We start from the raw sequence: 18,858 nt of genomic DNA on the forward strand, positions 1-18,858 counted from the left end.
GTTCCTTGCCTGGGTTCAGGGCAGGGGATGCATTGAACAGTGGACACTGGTTTGATCCTCCTGGTGAGTATAGGCCCTTAATGGTAGATGGCTTAGTAGCTGCTGTTAAGGTCACCCAGAACACTTTGGACTTATGTGTAGGAAAAGTGTGTGTGGTACCTACGAATTCCCACATGTGGGCTTTAGAGTCAGGCTGATGTGGTTCCACTCCCAGTTATCATTGATAGCTATGTAGCTTTAGGTCACTCATCTGTTTCCTGTCCATAAAATGGGACATATAGGCAGTGCCCTCGCGGTCCTGGATCTGCCTCTTGCTTCAACAGTGTTTGGACGGAACAGACCCAGGGACGCCCCTTCTTCCAGCCTCCGGCCACTCCTGCGTCTCATCCAGTCACCACCTTCAGAACCTCCTCCGGGACCAGCCAACACACCGGGTTTTTTCTACCTTAACTCCTTATTGCTGAACAACCATGAGCTCCAAATTCGTCAGAATTATTCCACCGAGGTGGAGGCTGCCGTCAATCGCCTGGCCAGCCTGCATCTGCGGGCCTCCTACACCCAGCTCTCTCTGGGCTACTATTTCAACTTTGACGATGTGGCTCTTGAGGGTGTGGGCCACTTCTTCCTCGAGTTGGAGAACAAGCGCGAGGGCGCTGAACATCTCTTAAAGTTGCAAAACAAGCGTGGCCGCCGCATTCTCTTCCAGGACGTGCTGAAGCCTCCCAAGATGAGTGGGCAAAACTCAGGACGCCATGGAAGCCGCCCTGGCCTTGGAGAAGAACCTGAACCAGGCCCTTTTGGAGCTGCATGCCTTGGGTTCTACCCGTGCAGACCCTCATCTCTGTGACTTCCTGGAGAACCACTTCCTGGATGAGAAGGTGAAACTCATCAAGAAGATGGGCGACACCTGACTCACCTCTGCAGGCTGCCGCCCCCCAGGCTGGGCTGGGCGAGTATCTCTTCGAAAGGCTCCCCCTCAAGCACGACCAGGAGCCTTTGGAGCCCAGAGGCCTTTCAGAGGCCCCTCTGCATCCCCCTGGTGTCTCTGGCTTTTACCTGAGCCTCTTCCTGAAACTACTAGTCATTCTTTTAAACACCCTGAAGCCCTCTCCCATGCATTGGACCAAATGAAACAATAAAGCTATTTGCAGGGAAAAAAATAAAGGGACAAATAATGCCTGCTTCTTAAGGTGATTATGAGACTTAAATGAGAGGATATGAGGATTAAGTGGGAGACTAAGAACCTGGTGTGATGCTGGCTCTTCGTGGAAGTTCTCAGTGGTAGCTGTCTGTCTACGGTTTTAATAGGCTTTTCATGTGTCATTTCCAGCCTGAAGAGAACTCGTGATCCTGTGGATGGGAGCATTCTGACTCTCCTGGTTTTGATTTCTTGTAGATAATTAAATGCTCTCTTACAAGTAAGTTAGAATATGTCGACTGATTGTTTATCTCTAAATATACTGATTGTTGAACTTGTGAACCTGGAAAATTAAGAAGTAAGCCTTGGACCCACTGGTACCTTCATTGTGGTGGCTTCATAATGTTGACACCTCGTGAGCTTCTGCATGGCATTACTCTTGGCACACCCCTTCTTTCTTGCTGTACACTTCAACCTGGGACACTGGTCATTTCAGACTTATGGTGCTTTTTTCAAGCAATCCTACAAGTTATAGAATGACTCTTGGGTTGTATTGCAAACAATCTGTGTTGATTCTGGTGTGCTTTTTATTGTGAGATATACACTTAAATAAGGGAGTGTGAATAGGTTGATGGTGACAGTTGCAATCTGTTGTAACATGTTTTAAGTTTGCAAGTGAGGGAACTAACAATACTTTCTAGTCATGTATAAAACGTATAAAGTACTAGAGGCTGGATGCACGAAATTCATGCAAGGCGGCGGGTGGTGTTCCCTCAGCCCAGCCTGCACCCTCTCCAATCTGGGACCGTTGGCTCCTAACTGCTCACCTGCCTGTCTGATCGCCCCTTACTGCCCCCACCCCCACCCCCCACCCCACACAGCCTGCTGTTCAGTCGTTTGGTCGTCCCTCACTAACCCTCCCTGCCAGCCTGGTTGCCCCATGCAGCCTTCTATTCGGTTGTTACTGTGACGGCATCCTGGATAATTTGCATATTCCTCTATTATTAGTGTAGGTAATTGGACCTATAAACTCTGCAAATCAATGTTTTGCTCATCCCCAGAACTTTTTTACATTGGAGGGAACTACATTCAGTTTCCTGTTAGTTCTGTTCCTCATTTCAGTGTAAATTCTGAGAGCAGATATGACAGATCATATTTCTCCTGTTTAAATCCTGGGTGTTTCAGGTTCTGTGTCAGGCAATCTTAGCTATACGAGCTATGAGGACATGTGAGGAAACACTGTAAAATGGGAGTGTAGCAGAGAGGCCTGGAAGAGACAACTGTAATGATGATCTAGCCCAGGGGTGGGCAAACTTTTTGACTTGAGGGCCACAATGGGTTCTTAAACTGGACCGGAGGGCCGGAACAAAAGCATGGATGGAGTGTTTGTGTGAACTAATATAAATTCAAAGTAAACATCATTACATAAATGGGTACGGTCTTTTTTTTTTTTTTAGTTTTATTCATTTCAAACGGGCCGGATCCGGCAGGCCGTAGTTTGCCCACGGCTGATTCTAGCCCCACTGCTTGCCTAACAAATGAGAAGTTCGATGCCTGGACCAGCTGAGTGACAGGCCCCTGTCAGAGCCAGGACAGGACTGAAGCCTCACTTTGCATGTGGCCTGTGAAAAGCGAATTGTTAGGAAGAAACCCTTTCAAAGTTTGAATGTCCCTCTGGAGTATAATGATGCAGGGAGGTTTTATGTTACTTCATGGTAAAATTATAGCTTGCTGTCTGTGTGTTCCTGTTCCTTCCAGAGCACATTGTTTCACCTATTTTTATGCTCCCAAGCTTTCTTCAGTGTTTGATTGCACATCATCAAAATATATCGTTTTCATTTTATTTATTGATTTTTAGAGGGAGGGAGGGAGGAAGATAGGACGATTGATTTGTTGTTCTGCTTATTTATTCATTGGTTGATTCTTGTGTGTGCCCTGACTGGGGATTGAACCAGAAACCTTGATATATCTGGACAATGCTTTAACCAACTGAGCTACCCAGCCAAGGCCCATAAAAATAGTTTTATTAGTAGTACATCCCTGTTCCTTTTTTCCACCTGTGTTTAATCATTCTTTTTGGAATGTCTTCCACTTTTATCTTCCACTCATAAACATGAGTGATAAAACCTTGGGGATATTAAAAGGCGGGGGGAGGGGGAGAATGCAGGAAGGTTGGTGTTTGGGAACCTTTTAGACTTGCTAGTGTGCAAGATCATTTTAAAAATGGACATTGGGTCCTGGCCATGTGGCTCAGTTGGTTGGAGCATCCTGTAAACCTGAAGGTTGCGGGTTCAATTCCCAATCAGGGCACCTACCTGCCTAGGTTGCGGGCCCGATCCCCAGTCGGGGCGTGTACGAGAGGCAACTAATTAATGTTTCTCTCTTTCCTTCCCTTCCTCTCTCTAAAATCAATGAACATATCCTTGGGTAAGGATTAAAAAATAAATAAATAATGGACATATTGGGATGTAATGTTCAGTGTGTTAACTAAAGGTAATACTATGTCATATATTTGAAAGTTACTAAGATAGTAAATTTTAAAATTTATCACGGGAAAAAAAATTGTAACTATGTGAGGTGATGGATGGTTAATTTATTGTGATCATTTCGCAAAATACACATATCAAACCATGGTGTATATCTAAAAATAATACCGGTTTTTATGTCAGTTCCATCTCACTAAAACGGGGGGGAGGGGATATGCACGCATTATTTAATAGTATTGTAGTTTGCATACCGAGAGTAAAATCATTCCCATTTCCCTCTCTGCTCAAAGTGAAATCTGAGGTTATTATATCCCACTACTTCCCATAGACTCATTTGTCCTTTTATTCACAAAATAGTTGGGCATTATTTATCCTGACAGGACCTCCTTCTGGGCAGTTGGGATATGGCAAAGCAAAGCCAGGTCATTGTCCCTCCAGTAGTTTACATTTTAGTGGGAGCAGGAGTACAAAAAAGAAATAAATATGTGTGTAGGTGAAGGTGATGAGAAAAGGTCTCTGAAAAGGTAATGTTTGAGAAACCAAGATGGCGGCATAGGTAAACACCAGAAATTGCTGCCTCCCACAACAACTTCAAAAATACAACGAAAAGACAAAACGGACATCATCCAGAACTACAGGAAGGCTGGCTGAGTGGAAATTCTACAACTAGAAGGAAAGAGAAAAGCACACTGAGACTCAGAGGAGGTGCGGAAGTAAAGTGCAGAGGTACGGAGGCTCGAGTGCGCGCGGAAAGGGGCGGGCACCTGAGGACTCGGCTTTTTGAATCAGGAGGGAGTCACAAGCTCCTGAATGCTCTGAACTCCAGTTCCGGGAAGTCTCTGGGGACCCTAGGGCTCATACGGGCAGAAACTGGACTGTCTGGCAGCAGGCAGAACTCGGAACTTGAGGGCGGCTTTCCCTCAGAGGTGCTTGCAGCAATTACCGGGACAATGAGACGCGCGGCCCCTTAGCGCAAGGTGAGGATCAGCCATAGCTGCTTGCTCCTCCCTTTGATTCCCTGAGACCCCGCCCCACCCAGGCTGCAGCAGAAGCTTTTGCATATGAATGCCCTGGCCCTTTGCAATCTGAAAAGTACCTAACAAACTGCAGCTGGGCCAGACAGACCCAGAACTTCCAAGAGAAGACCCAAGGCCCCACAGCAGCTTGCATTGCTTCACAGCTGGGCCTCATCTGGGCACCTCCAAACCCCCCAAAAAAGGAAGGGGAATCTGCAGATCTCTTCGTAGCTCCTGCTGGGTAGCCTTAGGCAGAGGCTAAAATAGCACCTCCTTAGAACCAAGAGCCAGTGTACCCAGTGGTCAGAGTGGGACCATCCAGATTACAACTCCTCAGATCCATAAGGAACACACTCAGGGGGCAGACTCAGTGAGCACCAAAGCCCTACTGAAGCAAGTCTTGCCCCAGAAGGGTGTCTTCAGCACAGAAGTTCTCCAACTGCAAACACAGCTGATTCTCACAGCCAATGGGCCTGGAGGTCAATTCCTCCCATTGATACCAACAACATTCAAGGCTTAACTACAACAAGACTGTGCACAAAGCCCACAAGGGGGTGTACCAAGAGTGTCCACCTCAGGTAATTGGGGAGGCTGAGTCACTGGGCCCTATAGGATACCTAGCACACAAAGCCACTCTACCAACAAAGGGACGCATAAAAAATGCCGAGACAAAGAAACAGGTCACAAATGACAGAAATGGAGGAAAGCAAACGACTGGATATAGAGTTCAAAACCACACTTTTAAGGTTTTTCAAGAATTTTATGGAAACCGCCGATAAATTTAGTGAGACCTTGGAGGATATGAAAAAAGACCAACTAGAAATTAAGCATACACTGACTGAAATAAAGAATAATATACAGAGATCCAACAGCAGAGAAGAGGATCCCAAGAATCAAGTCAAAGATTTGAAATATGAAGAAACAAAAAATACCCAACCGGAAAAGCAAAAAGAATCCAAAAATATGAAGATAGTGTAAGGAGCCTCTGGGACAACTTCAATCGTACCAACATCAGAATTAAAGGGGTGCCAGAAGAAGAGAGAGGGCAAGATATTGAAAACCTATTTGAAGAAATAATGACAGAAAACTTCCCCTACCTGGTGAAAGAAGTAGACTTACAAGTCCAGGAAGCTCAGAGAACCCCAAACAAAAGGAATCCAAAGAGGACCACACCAAGACACATAATTAAAATGCCAAGAGCAAAAGACAAAGAGAGAATCTTAAAAGCAGCAAGAGAAAAGAAACTCAGTTACCTACAAGGGAGTACCCATCAACTGTCAGCTGATTTCTCAACAGAAACTATGCAGGCTAGAAGAGAGTGGCAAGAAATATTCAAAGTGATGAATAGCAAGAACCTACAACCAAGATTACTTTATCCAGCAAAGCTATCATTCAGAATAGAAGGTCAGATAAAGAGCTTCACAGATAAGAAAAAGCTAAAGAAGTTCACCACCACTAAACCAGTATTAGACGAAATGCTGAAAGGTATCCTTTAAGAAGAGGAAGAAGAAAAAGGTAAAGATACAAATTATGAACAACAAACATGCATCTATCAACAAGTGAATCTAAGAATCAAGTGAATAAAAAATCTGATGAACAGAGTAAACTGGTGAATATAATAGAACCAGGGGCATGGAAAGGGAGTGGACTGACAATTCTTGGGGCGAAAGGGGTGTGGGGGTGCAGGAAGAGACTGGACAAAAATCGGTACACCTATGGATGAGGACAGTGGGAGGGGTAAGGGCAGAGGGGGGGGTGGGAACTGGGTGGAGGAGAGCTATGGGGAGAAAAAAGAGGAACACCTGTAATAATCTGAACAATGAAGATTTAATTTAAAAAAAAGAAGAAAGAAAAGAAAAGGTAATGTTTGATGAGAGATCTAAAAATGATGGGAAAAAACATTCCTCAGGTAGCGAGAAAGCAAGTGGAACGGCCTTGAGAGGAAATCGTTACTTGAGAAACAGCAATCGTGGTGTGAGATCAGGTCAGAGGGAGCCTAGAGGTGGTGAGAAGGACTGGCTTTATTCTAGGTGTGATGGGAAACCGTTGGAGGGTTGTGCAGGAAGTGACACTATCTGATGAAGAGGAAACCTGGTCTCCCTTGCTCCGTGGTACTTCTCCGTGCTTTGTACTGTGACATCTTTTCTGGTTGTAGATTGTCCATGCTGAAAGACCTCTCACAGACAACCACAGGTCTCTGGCTTCTTACGGCTTGAAAGATGGAGATGTCGTGATTTTACGACAGAAGGAGAATGTGGACCCTCGACCTTCACAGTTTCCAAGTAAGACATCTCGGAATGGGTTAGCATCCCCGACACAAGCATGAGTCGGTAGCATAGGGTAGTGATCAGAGTTTTGGATTCGCTTTTGATTCAGACTACTAGGGTGCAGATCCTGACTCTGCCCCTTGAACTCAACTCCCAGAGTTGATGTGAGAATAATGCTTGTAGAACCTTCAGCACATAGCAAGCCCTCAATGTTAGCTTCTGTCGTTATCAATGATAATTTTGTCCTTGGGAAGGACTTGGAGAGGCTCCACATGCCTGATTGCTGACTGACATGCTGCGTTGTGTCTGAGGTTCAGTAGCAGGTCTTTGCAGTCAGCCAGGTACTCACGTGATCTAACTCGGATGTAAGGGAAGAGATTCCTCTTTACAATTTATTACCATTAACAGATGAAACTCTGATTTTATTTATTTATTTATTTATTTATTTATTTAGAGGAAGGGAGAGAGAAAGGGGGAGAAACATCAATCGGTTGTCTCCCAGATATGCCCTGACCAGGAATCAAACCCACCACCTTTTGGTGCATGGGAAGGTGTTCCAACCAACTGAGCCACACTAGCCAGAGCCGAAACTCTGATTTTCAATTATGTCTTCCAAGTTACATAGCTAATAAGGGAAGGCATAGGAATTAAGACTCGGTGCTTTTCTATTATACTGAACTTTATGAATAGTAAGCAGCTAAACCACTAACTTCTGGTTCTTTCTCACCGCCTCCATTAATCATGTAAAAAGAAGAAAGGATTCTTTATCTTAGGTGTTCCACCCTGGGTAGGTGTTTATAATTTTGAATCTGTGCATTGAATTTAAGAGGTTTCTGTGTCCCTGAAATAAGAAGCAGAATTGTGAGGGTGTGGGCATTTCATGGGGACAGGGCTCATAACTTGCTTAAGGTACTCAAAGGGGTTTTTGATCTACCAAAGTTTTTTACAAGGTTCTGATGTGGAACTACTTGATGAGATGTATGAGTTTTTCTCCACTCCCTATCATATCCTGATAGGCTTCTTTAAACAGTGTTTATTCTCCAGGTCACTTGGTTTTAAAATTGATGGTAACAACTGATAGGTGTCCAGGCGATGCCAGTCTCTGGCTTAGAGCACAGTGCTTCCATTCAGCCTGGAACTGGGCTAGAAGAGATCACTGGCAGGGTTCCTCCCGGATTTGGATCACATTACTCCCTGGGGCTGGTGGTAAACTTCAGAAAGAGTAGTGGCTCCAATATGCCAGTCATTGAAAACCAAATCTTCCTTTGAATAAGTTGGTGAGATCGTTAGTTCTGGAAACGTAGCTGGTTTTTTCTGGACTGCCCTATATGGACAAGAGAGCCACTAGGTGAGGGAGAGAATGCGATCTGGTCTACAAGGTAAACAAGTTTTTCAAAATTTTTCTAAAGTGAACAGATTCTCCAGATAAGTGTAACAGGGTTGGAGGTAAAATTTCTCAACCCACAAAGAAGGCCCGCCCATATGTGTTCTGCTAATTGGTATAGTTTCCCTCACAAAGATCATGCCATTCACTTCACCTTTTCATTGGTTGGAAGTTGGTACACATACACTACTAACTGCCAGCTGAGGTCTAGTTGAAGAAAGTGACTGGTTGGACCCATGCTAAGAGACACAAACCTTATGCCCAAGTTTAAGCATTTCCTCCTATTTGAGGTCCAAAAGGCTTCAGGATAGCCCCAGGCTTGGGACAAGTGTGACCATCATCTGCATGTTGTGATTGGAGAAATGTGGATTTATTCAGTCCTCGCCCCTCATTCTGGCTCTACTTCTCTTTTCTTCTTCCTTTTAAAAAATAAAAGTTTTTAAGTAATAGTTTTATTGAGATCATTCACATACCACACAATTCTCTCATTTGGAGGATACAATGCGATGATTTTTAATATATTGAGAGTTGTGCAACCATCACTACAATCAGTTATAGCACATTCATCACTTTAAAAAGGAACCCTGTAATTCTTCATCTTCCCTCAAGCCTCCCAGCCCTGGCAACCATTGGTCCACTGTCTCTGTGTATTTTCCTATTCTGGATATTCCATATAAATAGAATCATACAATATTTGGGTCCTTTGTGTAAGGCTCCCTTTCTTTTTACTTTTAGTTTAATAAGTCAGCTCAGCCTGGAGTGTAGGGCCTGTTATGTCTGTTAGTGTACTCAGCACTGGAACCTGTGCATGTTATTTTTCTTCTGTTTTTCTCTCTTGTGAAATGATTACACCTGCGAGTTCCCCAGGGCTATCGGTAGAGTTGCAGTGAGGCACAGATGGACAAAGACCTACTATGTACAACACAGGCTTGTAGGATTTAACATCGGTCATTTGTGCTGTGCGCTTGATATGTATAGTATTCTTTACCAGGGTGTCAGGATCCTCAGAGCATATTTCAAAGCAGACCACGGTTCTCCTTAAGAACGACATCAATTTTTGTAGTTACATTTAAGACTAGGTTTACTTTTTTAAAAAACAAAAACATCTATTGTATGATATTTTATAAGCCCAAAATTTGGGGTTACTACCATAGTCTCCCCCCTCTCCTTGTATTTTTCCTGCCTGTTCACTCTCAGGCTGCAGTCTTTATATTCAAAGTCAACATGAGAAACTGGAGCAAGGGAGGGGCCATAGTATATCTGCGATCACCACTTACTATGTTATATACCGTGTATGAGCACATGTTCTGTTTCCGTCAGATGCTTGTTTTCACGGATCATCTAAAGTAAACAATCACTTTTCCTCAACAGACTTACCCCGAATAGACTTTCGCAGTATATCTGTGCCTGGCACCTCGAGCTCCCGGCAGCGGCAGCCACCCGGAGCACAGCAGTCCCACTCATCTCCCGGAGAACTAGCTTTATCTCCGCAGGGCTTGGACAATCCAGCCTTGCTCCGAGACATGTTGCTGGCCAACCCCCATGAGCTGTCCTTGCTGAAGGAACGCAACCCGCCCCTGGCAGATGCTCTGCTCAGTGGAGATCTCGGTAAGTTAATCTAAAAGACTGCCAAGTTTACCTGAGGTGAAGTAGTGTATCATAGCAGGTGGGGAGAATGGGATACAACTACTGTGTTCAGCCCACTATGGCACATGAGTTATTGAACATATCAGTTAGTCTATGAGAAGTAAGTTAGTGCTAATGTTGAAGGCTGAGTTAATGACAGTAGTGACAAAATTTTAGGGGCTGCATAGAGTCCTAAAGTCCAGCTAAACCAGCCCCCTTCCACTCTTTTTTCCCTATTATTTCAGTATTTCAGCAGCACATAATCCAGGTACTGAAATTTTACCTGTTTAGTTAGACCTTCCATTAAAGAAGAGCGCCAATAAGCCTTTTGATGCTTGTTAGTTACAGGAAACAGGTCTGAGGCCTTCGGCTGTGTGGCAGATTGAACCCCCTTACTCTCATCCACGCCAAGTTTAATGAAGGGGTTGTTACCTGCAGCAGTCTATTTGGAGCTGTACTTGAGCCATTCTTTCATTTCACAGAACATTTATTTTTAGTCCTCTTTATGAGTCAAGTTTTCTCTGTAAATTTCTCCCATTTTACGAAACTGTTCTGATTAAATTTTAAAACATAACAGATACTTAACAACTCATTTCTTAACCATTTTGTAAATTGAAGTAATACTTACCTACAGAGAAATTCACAGAATTTTTGTATACAGTTCGAGTTTTGGCTGACTCATATATCCACCACCCCAATCAAGAACTAGAACATTTCTTTCCAGAAAATTCCATTATGTTCTCTTTCATTCAGTTTCCTCCCCTTATAGGCTACCAATATTCTGATAATCATTATAAATTAGTTTTGCCTATATTTGATCCTCATGTAAATGGAATCATACAGTATGTCCTTTCATGTCAGGCTTCTTTCACTCAACTTAATAATTATAGATTCATCTATATCGTGAGTATTAGTTCATATGACCAGTATCTTGGTTCCTTTAATTTCTTATGCAGCATATTTGTCAAAGACCATGATGATGGCACATTTAAGTTTACACATTTAAATGCACCCCGATTCAAGAAATAGCAAAATAAAGGTGATTTTTGTAATGTATCTTATACTAAGCAATCTTTCCTCTTTACTAATATTCCTGTCTGTTACCCATCAGGTAATGTAGATAGGCTAACAGTAGTTTGCATTTAATTTGTCTGCTTTAAGGCAGATTGTTATAAAGGAAATGAAACCAGAAGAGGAAAGGGGGTTTGTAGCGCTCTATTTTATTTCTAGCCAAAAGAATGATAAGGGCAGTGGGGAGGGGACAAGTGGGGTCCTTTATAGCATTTTCCAGATTTAAATTGAAAAGTCCTTCTCTCTGAGTAGAGATGATGTGATGGGTAACTTCTTACAAGACTAAATGATTTTTCCAAATATTTTATTTCTTTACACTGAATTTAGGTGAAGAAATAGTCTTGCCTCAGAGAATAGAAAGTAAATGTAATTGCTCATTTATTTTTAGGCATCTTGTAGAATTCTGCACCTGAAACATGTACAATTTTGTTAACCAGTATCATCCCAATACATTCATTAAAAAGGGGGGGAAAGGAGTCAAACAAAAAATGATTTTTTAGGCATCTTTTCTGCATCTCTTATAGTCATATTTTGAGTAATTGTCTGATGTGGGAAAGTACTAGTAAGGAATGAAAATCTAGTGGTACTTAAGATTTTCCTCCTTTTGTAGAGAAATTTACTAGGGTCCTGGTGGAGCAGCAGCAGGACCGAGCCCGGAGAGAGCAAGAAAGGATTCGTCTCTTTTCTGCTGACCCTTTTGATCTTGAAGCTCAGGCAAAAATAGAAGAAGATATAAGGTAATGATGCCTTCACCTAAACAGCAAGAGTTAGAGAATGGAGACTTCCCAAACTACAGGCTGTCTTGTATTGGTTGGGCATCTGCTTTGAGGTAGATTCCTTATTTTGCACCCAAGATAGTAACTTCAGTCCTTTCCTTCATTCTAACGCCCATTTTCCTCACATTTTGATTCAACATTACAAAGGTACCCATACAAATGACTTTTCTCCTCTAAAATGTTAGTAAAGACTCCCTGACTAGCCCAGTGTGTCATCAAAGCAACTGCAGGTAGATGACCCCAGGATTCCATGATGTAGTTCCCACCTGAGGCTGCATTAAAATCTTGTTGGAATCTTTTAAAAATGCACATGCTTGGGCTCCACTCCTAAAACAGGTACAATAATGCTAATGCCAACCTTGATCACATGACCAACCACAAGCCAGATGATGTTCAGTCACTCCCTTTGAAGTCAAAATTTCAGCTGCTACCCCTCAACACCACCACCCACATCTCAGTTTTTGTGCCTCATTGTAATGGTTTTTGGTATAAATATGAAGACCATAACTGCACCAGTACTACTTTTAGGGGCTTTGTCATCATCTTTGGTCATTTACATGATGCCTAAGTTGGTCATTATATTATACTGTCAGCTTGGAAGTTAGATAATGGTTTTCTTTCTTATTTCTCTGATTGCATTTGAAATCAAAGAAATGTACATTGTACACAAGAATCACATGACAGCCCTAAGCCATTTGTGTCCTTATTAAGTGTTCCTATTAATTATATCAGAATTCATGAATATCTTTGAGAAACATCTCACTCGTTAAATCTACTCAGAGAAATAGGAAGATGTTTGTGTTCTCGGAACTAGACTGCATCACAACTATAAGGGAACCTTATATAATTCTCAAGAATATGTTCAACCCAGGAAGCAGGAGGTGTGGGAGGGAGTGTGGTGAGGCATCATAGCTAAACCATGGCACTGAGCTATTGGAAGAGCAGAAGTGAAATGAGGCATATCCATGTGGCTCGTGTTTCCTCCCAGGGCGGGGTAAAGGAAATGGGGAATGCATACATTCTTTCCAAGGAGAAAACCTAGTACCTGTAACGAACCTACATACAGAGCCCAGAATAGCCAAAGGAACTGGCATGGTCTCAGAGGGTTTTTGGAGGCACTGCAGTGTCAGGAGTGCATAGTGCACAACTAATTTTAGGCTATTTCTAAATTTAATAATACGGCACACGAGAAAGCTGTAATTATTGAATGCCTATTAATGTTTTATGCTTCACCAGTGATTGTACAGGGAATGTCTACACTAAGGTATAATAGCTTGCATGTTTGCCTAACTCAGTGGTTCTCAACCTTGGCCGCACATTAGAATCACCTGGAAATCTTTTTAAAATCCTGATGTCTGGGCCTCATCCTCCGGAAATTTCTTTGTTATGGGGTGAGGCCACAGCATTAGTAACAAAGAAACAGAATTTCCGGAGGATGAGGCCCAGACATCAGGATTTTAAAAAGATTTGTAGGTGATTCTAATGTGCGGCCAAGGCTCAGAACCACTGGCCTAAGTTAAAGGAGTGTGCCTTCGGTTTTCTGAGAAGTTTAATATTCCAATAGAGAATGGCTGATAAAACTATCAGTTCAGTTGAGCTAAAGTGTTACTACAGAAAGGACAGTTTAGAGCAGGGGTCAGTACACTTTACCCATTATGGCCAAATAGTAAATAGTTGAGGCATTGCAGGCCACACTATCTGTATGGCGGGTGCTCAGTTCTGCCAGGGCGGTAAGGTACAGCCAGAGATAATGCCGGGATGTAAATGAACTGGGCTGTAGTTTTCTAATGCCTGGTTTACAGTGTGACTTGTCCAAACCTTGGACCTTGTTTTGTTACTGTCTTCAAGTAAGTGGCCTAGCCCCTGCCCTAGTTTCCATTAATGTTGGTCCTATTTGGTTATTTTTTTTAAAGGAGGTTGGGAATGGAGGAGACATGAGATGCTAGAGTAAGCTGGAACTCCCTTTTATGTGCTTTTCTCGTGTAAGAATTAGAATGTTCAATTTTAGAAGAAATTATTTGATGACCAGGTGAACAGTGATTTATATGTGTGTATAGTTTTCTAAGTGATAGGTGGGTAGAAGGTTATTTTTTGAGTTTTTTTAACATCCGCTCTTATGTTGGCATCATATAATGATGCTTTCCACCTCTCAGCAGTCCTGTAATAGGAATGAATTATCCTCATTTTGCGGATTAGAAAACCCAGTCTTAGAGATTAAGCAGCAGATGCAACAACAAGCAGTTAAGACATCGGTATTGTATTTGCAAACAATTTTTTAATGCCCTGGACATAGCAAATGTACCCATATACCCAGTAAGTCCTCAGTTAAAATTGGAGCACTCATGAAATTTTAACATTCTGTAGGATAAAAAGGGTTGTGACCCTTATTCTCCAGAAGTTTCTTTTCCTGTTTCTGAGCTTGTAAAGGGAACAAACTAGTCATTTTACATGAGGGTAATTTCTTTGCCTTTAATTTTCTGCTGTGTATCTCACTGCCTCCTACTAAATCACAGACTGCAGGGTAGAGTACCAATTTCCATTTTAATGACTCGGCTGCTATAGCTGGGACAAAAGATACGCACAGATCTGTTTTAATATCGTGACTTTGAGACAGATCTCTCTTCATGGAAGTAATGCTCTTAGTGTCCCTGGTTTTGGTTTGTTACAGGCAACAGAACATTGAGGAAAACATGACCATAGCTATGGAGGAGGCTCCGGAAAGTTTTGGCCAAGTAGTGATGCTTTATATTAACTGCAAAGTGAATGGACATCCTGTGAAAGCCTTTGTTGACTCAGGTGACGTCTCCGTCCTTTGTATCTTTGTCTCTCCAGCGAACATTCTGACCTGACACAGGAAGAAGGAGAGACCCTGGTGTCCTTAAAGATGGCATTTGTCCTGTGGACTGCTCGCCAGCAAACCTGGGGGTTGTTTCACTTCCCATCTTTTCTTGTTTGTGATAGGCTTGTTTTTTTAATCATTTCTTCACCAGTTTTGTCTTTTCGGTGTCTCCTTTATCTTCCTGTGCCCCTTATTTGGCATACTGAATTCTAGGGTACCTCTAAGGAATTGGGGAACCATTTGGTTTAGGATAAGAATCTAATAAAGAAGGAGCTGTGTAGCCCTAGCCAATTTGGCTCAGTGGATAGAGCGTCAGCCTGGGGACTGAAGGGTCCCGGGTTTGATTCTGGCCAAGGGCACATGCCCAGGTTGCAGGCTCGATCCCCAGTAGGGGGCGTGCAAGAGGCAGCTGAGCAATGATTCTCATCATTGATGTTTCTATCTCTTCCTCTCCCTTCCTCTCTGAAATCAATAAAGAAATTTTTTTTTTTTTAAAGGAGCTATGTAGTGTAGGTCAAACCAGTATTTCTGCCTCATCTGTGTGCCAGGAGCACTGAGGAGTGTAGGATACAGGGCATGGTTCTTGACCTGAAAGAAGAAAGAACGGCCAGGAAAGGAGGCAGGGAGTTTTGCACTTGAAGATTCAGATAATCCCTGTACTAACTGTCACCTTATCTCTTAGTAACAGCTCTTTGCTTTTTTAGTGAGACCACATGTGGGTGTGACAACGGTCTTCCCGGTATGACTTCCTAGAGTACTAAAAGCTCCTGCTCAAGTTAACTTTTCCTCCATTTGTTTTGTTTTTTGTTTTTTAATATATATATTTTTACTGATTTCAGAGAGGAAGGGAGAAAAAAGAGAGAGAGAAACATCAATGATGAGAGAGAGCCACCAATTGGCTGCCTTCTGCACACCCCACACTGGGGATTGAGCCCGTAACCTGGGCATGTGCCCTGACCGGGAATTGAACCGTGACCCCCTGGTTCACAGGTCGACGCTCCAACACTGAGCCACGCCGGCCAGGCATTTTTCCTCCATTTGTTCATCCACAAGTACTTGAGAACATGCTAGGTTTCAACTATTGGAAAGAGCTTATACTGAGATGCATACATTCCTGGGAGAAGTAAACTGCTGATTATTCAAGTTTTAAAATGTCTGTTGAATGCTATGTACAGGGCCTTGTGCTGAGTGCTCAGGGGGCAAGACTTACTAACTGGTGCTTCACAGTAACAAATACCTATAGGAGACCCTAATCTGACACTAGTATTTATTGAGCCCTTTCTGTATGGTAAGCACCATGCTCATTCATGCTAAATTACCTAAGGTGCTTAATATATATTAGTTTATTCACTTTTACTTAATCCTCAGCATGTCCCCCAAGAACTGCGTTCTGTTACCCCTATTTTCTAGGAGAGGAAACTTAGACATAGAGAGGGGAAGTCATTCTTCCAGGTGTCCAGAGTTCACGAGCAGTAGATCTTGGATCCAGCCCCTGGTCGGTTTGGTGCCAGGACTCAAGCACTGTGCAAAAATCAGGTGCATGTTGGATGAATATAGAAACCACATTCTCACTGACGGATGCTTCACCTCAGGTGTGGCTTCAAAAGAGAGGCCATTTGAACTGAGCTATCTCCATGGGCAGAGGAGTGGGGCTTGGAGCTGAGGCTTGAAAAGAGGCAGGAGCGCGGTAAAAGGGACCCTTCCCATCCTGGGATTGCTTCCTGTACATCAGTAACTAGCTTTTGTGGAGTAAAATGGGGAGGAAGGAGGAAGGTAAATGAAAATCACCTTCCCAAACTCCCTTTTTTTCATTATTTCTGGGCCTTCTTAAATCTAACCTTCTTCAGATGCCAAGACCTTCCAGTGCCTGTGTAGTGTAAGAAGCCTTAATGAGCAACATGAACAGAAAATGTTGGGATTGAGTTTGAGGAGACATCGTGAGGGAAAGGACAGTCAGTGGGGAGGAGGTGGGCCGTGAACTGGGCTTAAAGCATAAGCACAATTAGAAAGTGGAAGCAGGGAAGGGGCACTCTCCGGGCGGGTCAAAGTGAGTAACAGGCAAAGGGAACACATTCCCCCCGGTCAAGTACAAGGTGTAAGGGCATTTGGAATATAAGTCTGTCGTCTGAGTCTGCTTGGGCTGCCATAACCGAATACCATAAACTGGGTGGCTTACAAACAACACAGATTTATTTCTCATCGTTCTGGAGGCTGGGAAGTCCAAGATCAAGGCGCTGGAGGGTTGGTGTCTGGTTCCTAGTCCATAGATGGCAGTCTTCTCCCTGGGTCCTCACGTGGTGGAAGTGGTGAGGGTCACGAATCCTATTCAAGAGGCCTCCACTCTAATGATCTAATCACCCCCAAAGGCCCTGCCTCTTTCTATCATTGCATCGGGGATTAGGTTTCAACATGAAACGTTCAATCTACAGCAGCTGGAAAAGGTTTGGCCCGGATGGGGGGTGGTGGTGGGTTCTGAGGCTGGATGTGGTTTGAAGTTGGTCTTAGAAGGAATAGTAGCCATTGAGGATCTTTGAGCAGATACATTGTGAGTGGAAGAAGGTGATAGATAGGAAGGCAGGCAGTGTGACAGATCTGGAGAATTCTGTGCCACTCAGGGTCAACTAGCTCCTTGCTTTAAGTTATACATCCACAGTGGTTTGGAAAGCAGAGATTTCATCCACTAGCAAGGGGGATGTAGTGTGAGCTACACTCACACTGCTGTGGTTGGAAGAAGGAGCGTCAGAAATAGCAGAAATTGCACAGAACTTATTAACAGGATTGGACCAGAGTTTGAAAGTGGGGAAAGGCTAAAAGGAGTCAAAAGTGAACAATGCCTAAGTTTTATTATTGCACGAAAACAATTCAGTTGGCAGGAAGAGAAATCCAAAGTGAGAATTATTTGGGGAGAAACAGTTTTATACCTATTGGCTTTGAAATAGAAGTGTCTGACACAGGAGTGGGAGCTCGTCGTGGGAGAAGTTAGCACTGTAGATAAAGATTAGGAGAGTGTCTTCCTCCAGGCCAACTCCAGCTGTGGCTGAGTACATGTCACTGCAGGAGAAAAGTCCCTCGCTGCCCGCTTCCTGAGAGGGAAGAGGGTCTGACTGTTGGAGCAGACAGTAGGGAGTTCAGGTCCAGTTTTTTGAGAGACTATGATGTATTTTTTAACTGGTCAATTAGAGTGCCCCAAAATTTGGAGTGACAACAACTTGGCGCGATGTTTAGAGGTGCTTTGTGCAACGCATCTGAATGTAAAGTAGTACTTGGTGAGCATTTCTGTGTGTAGTCATTTTGACTTTTTGGAAGTCCTTTCAGGTTATTTTGCTTCCTGTTGGTAAAGTTTTTAAGTATCATTTAATAATTACATTTAAACAAAATATTCTTTCTCTCAATGTCAAGTTTCTACACTGTTTCAGATTCCACTGTGGCACTGAAAGTGAACTAAGCCTGGCAGGAAACCGCTCGGTAGGAACAATGTTGCACAGATAAAAGCCTTGGGTAGCCCTGAAGGGGCTGATTCAGTTGCACATCAGGCACATGTCCCTGTGGCAGGCTTGATCCCCAGAATGGGGTGTGCAGAAGGCAGACGATTGATGGTTCTCTCTCATTGATGTTTCTCTCTTCCTCTCTCTAAAATCAACTAAAGAAATAGTTAAAAAAGAGAAAAGGCCTGGGGTATACTTGCTTTGCCTTGTTCTTAGTGCTGCATTTTTAATCTTAACACAAATGTGGGTTTTGTCTTTATTATCTGATATTTCCCTCCACCTGCAGGTGCCCAGATGACTATTATGAGTCAAGCTTGTGCGGAAAGGTGTAACATAATGAGGCTGGTGGATCGTCGGTGGGCAGGGATCGCCAAAGGAGTGGGCACCCAGAAGATTATTGGAAGGGTGCACCTAGGTGAGTGGAGGCACTGGGAGGCTTGGTAGAGTAGTGGATTTAAAAACTTCTCTCTTGGACAGGTACATCTGATCCAGCAAGCCTTAGAGAAATGTAAGCTCTATATCGAAGTCATATACATGTGCATATTAGCTGGTGGCAAGAAGAATATCAGTCCCCTATGTACTTCTGTTTTCTACTCCTGACAGATAATTCCTTTCAACTATTTTAGCAGACTTCTATTGGTGCTTGCCTCCACATTTCTAAATAACATGTTTATAGTGCTTATTACTCATGATTATATAAATACTATTGAGAGCATAGCCATCTAATTGAATATAATTGCTTTTCCTTTTTTTGGAATTAATAATTCATT

At 43.1% G+C, this 18,858-nt stretch overlaps 1 protein-coding gene across 9 annotated transcripts in view; it reads left to right on the forward strand.

Annotated features, from left to right (window-relative positions):
- The first annotated feature begins 6,425 nt into the window (after positions 1-6,425).
- The window catches only part of LOC102429557 (regulator of solute carriers 1), a 32,708-nt gene continuing 20,275 nt past the window's right edge, over positions 6,426-18,858 (forward strand). For 6 of the 9 annotated variants that reach the window (XR_002826735.1, XM_023745930.1, XM_023745926.1 and 3 more), the window contains exons 1-5: positions 6,426-6,922; positions 9,663-9,899; positions 11,599-11,725; positions 14,433-14,560; positions 18,375-18,503. Coding sequence is in view for 7 of the 9 variants with exons in the window: in XM_023745926.1 (XP_023601694.1) it covers positions 9,815-9,899; positions 11,599-11,725; positions 14,433-14,560; positions 18,375-18,503 (469 nt within the window). In the remaining 2 variants the exon portion in view is untranslated. Of the gene's footprint in view, positions 6,923-9,662; positions 9,900-11,598; positions 11,726-14,432; positions 14,561-18,374; positions 18,504-18,858 lie in introns of those variants that run through there. The other 3 variants (XM_023745927.1, XM_014447028.2, XM_014447029.2) reach the window with 3 other exon arrangements.

The sequence above is a fragment of the Myotis lucifugus genome, unplaced genomic scaffold (genome assembly GCF_000147115.1).
Source record: "Myotis lucifugus unplaced genomic scaffold, Myoluc2.0 scaffold_604, whole genome shotgun sequence".
Taxonomy (NCBI): Eukaryota; Metazoa; Chordata; class Mammalia; order Chiroptera; family Vespertilionidae; genus Myotis; species Myotis lucifugus.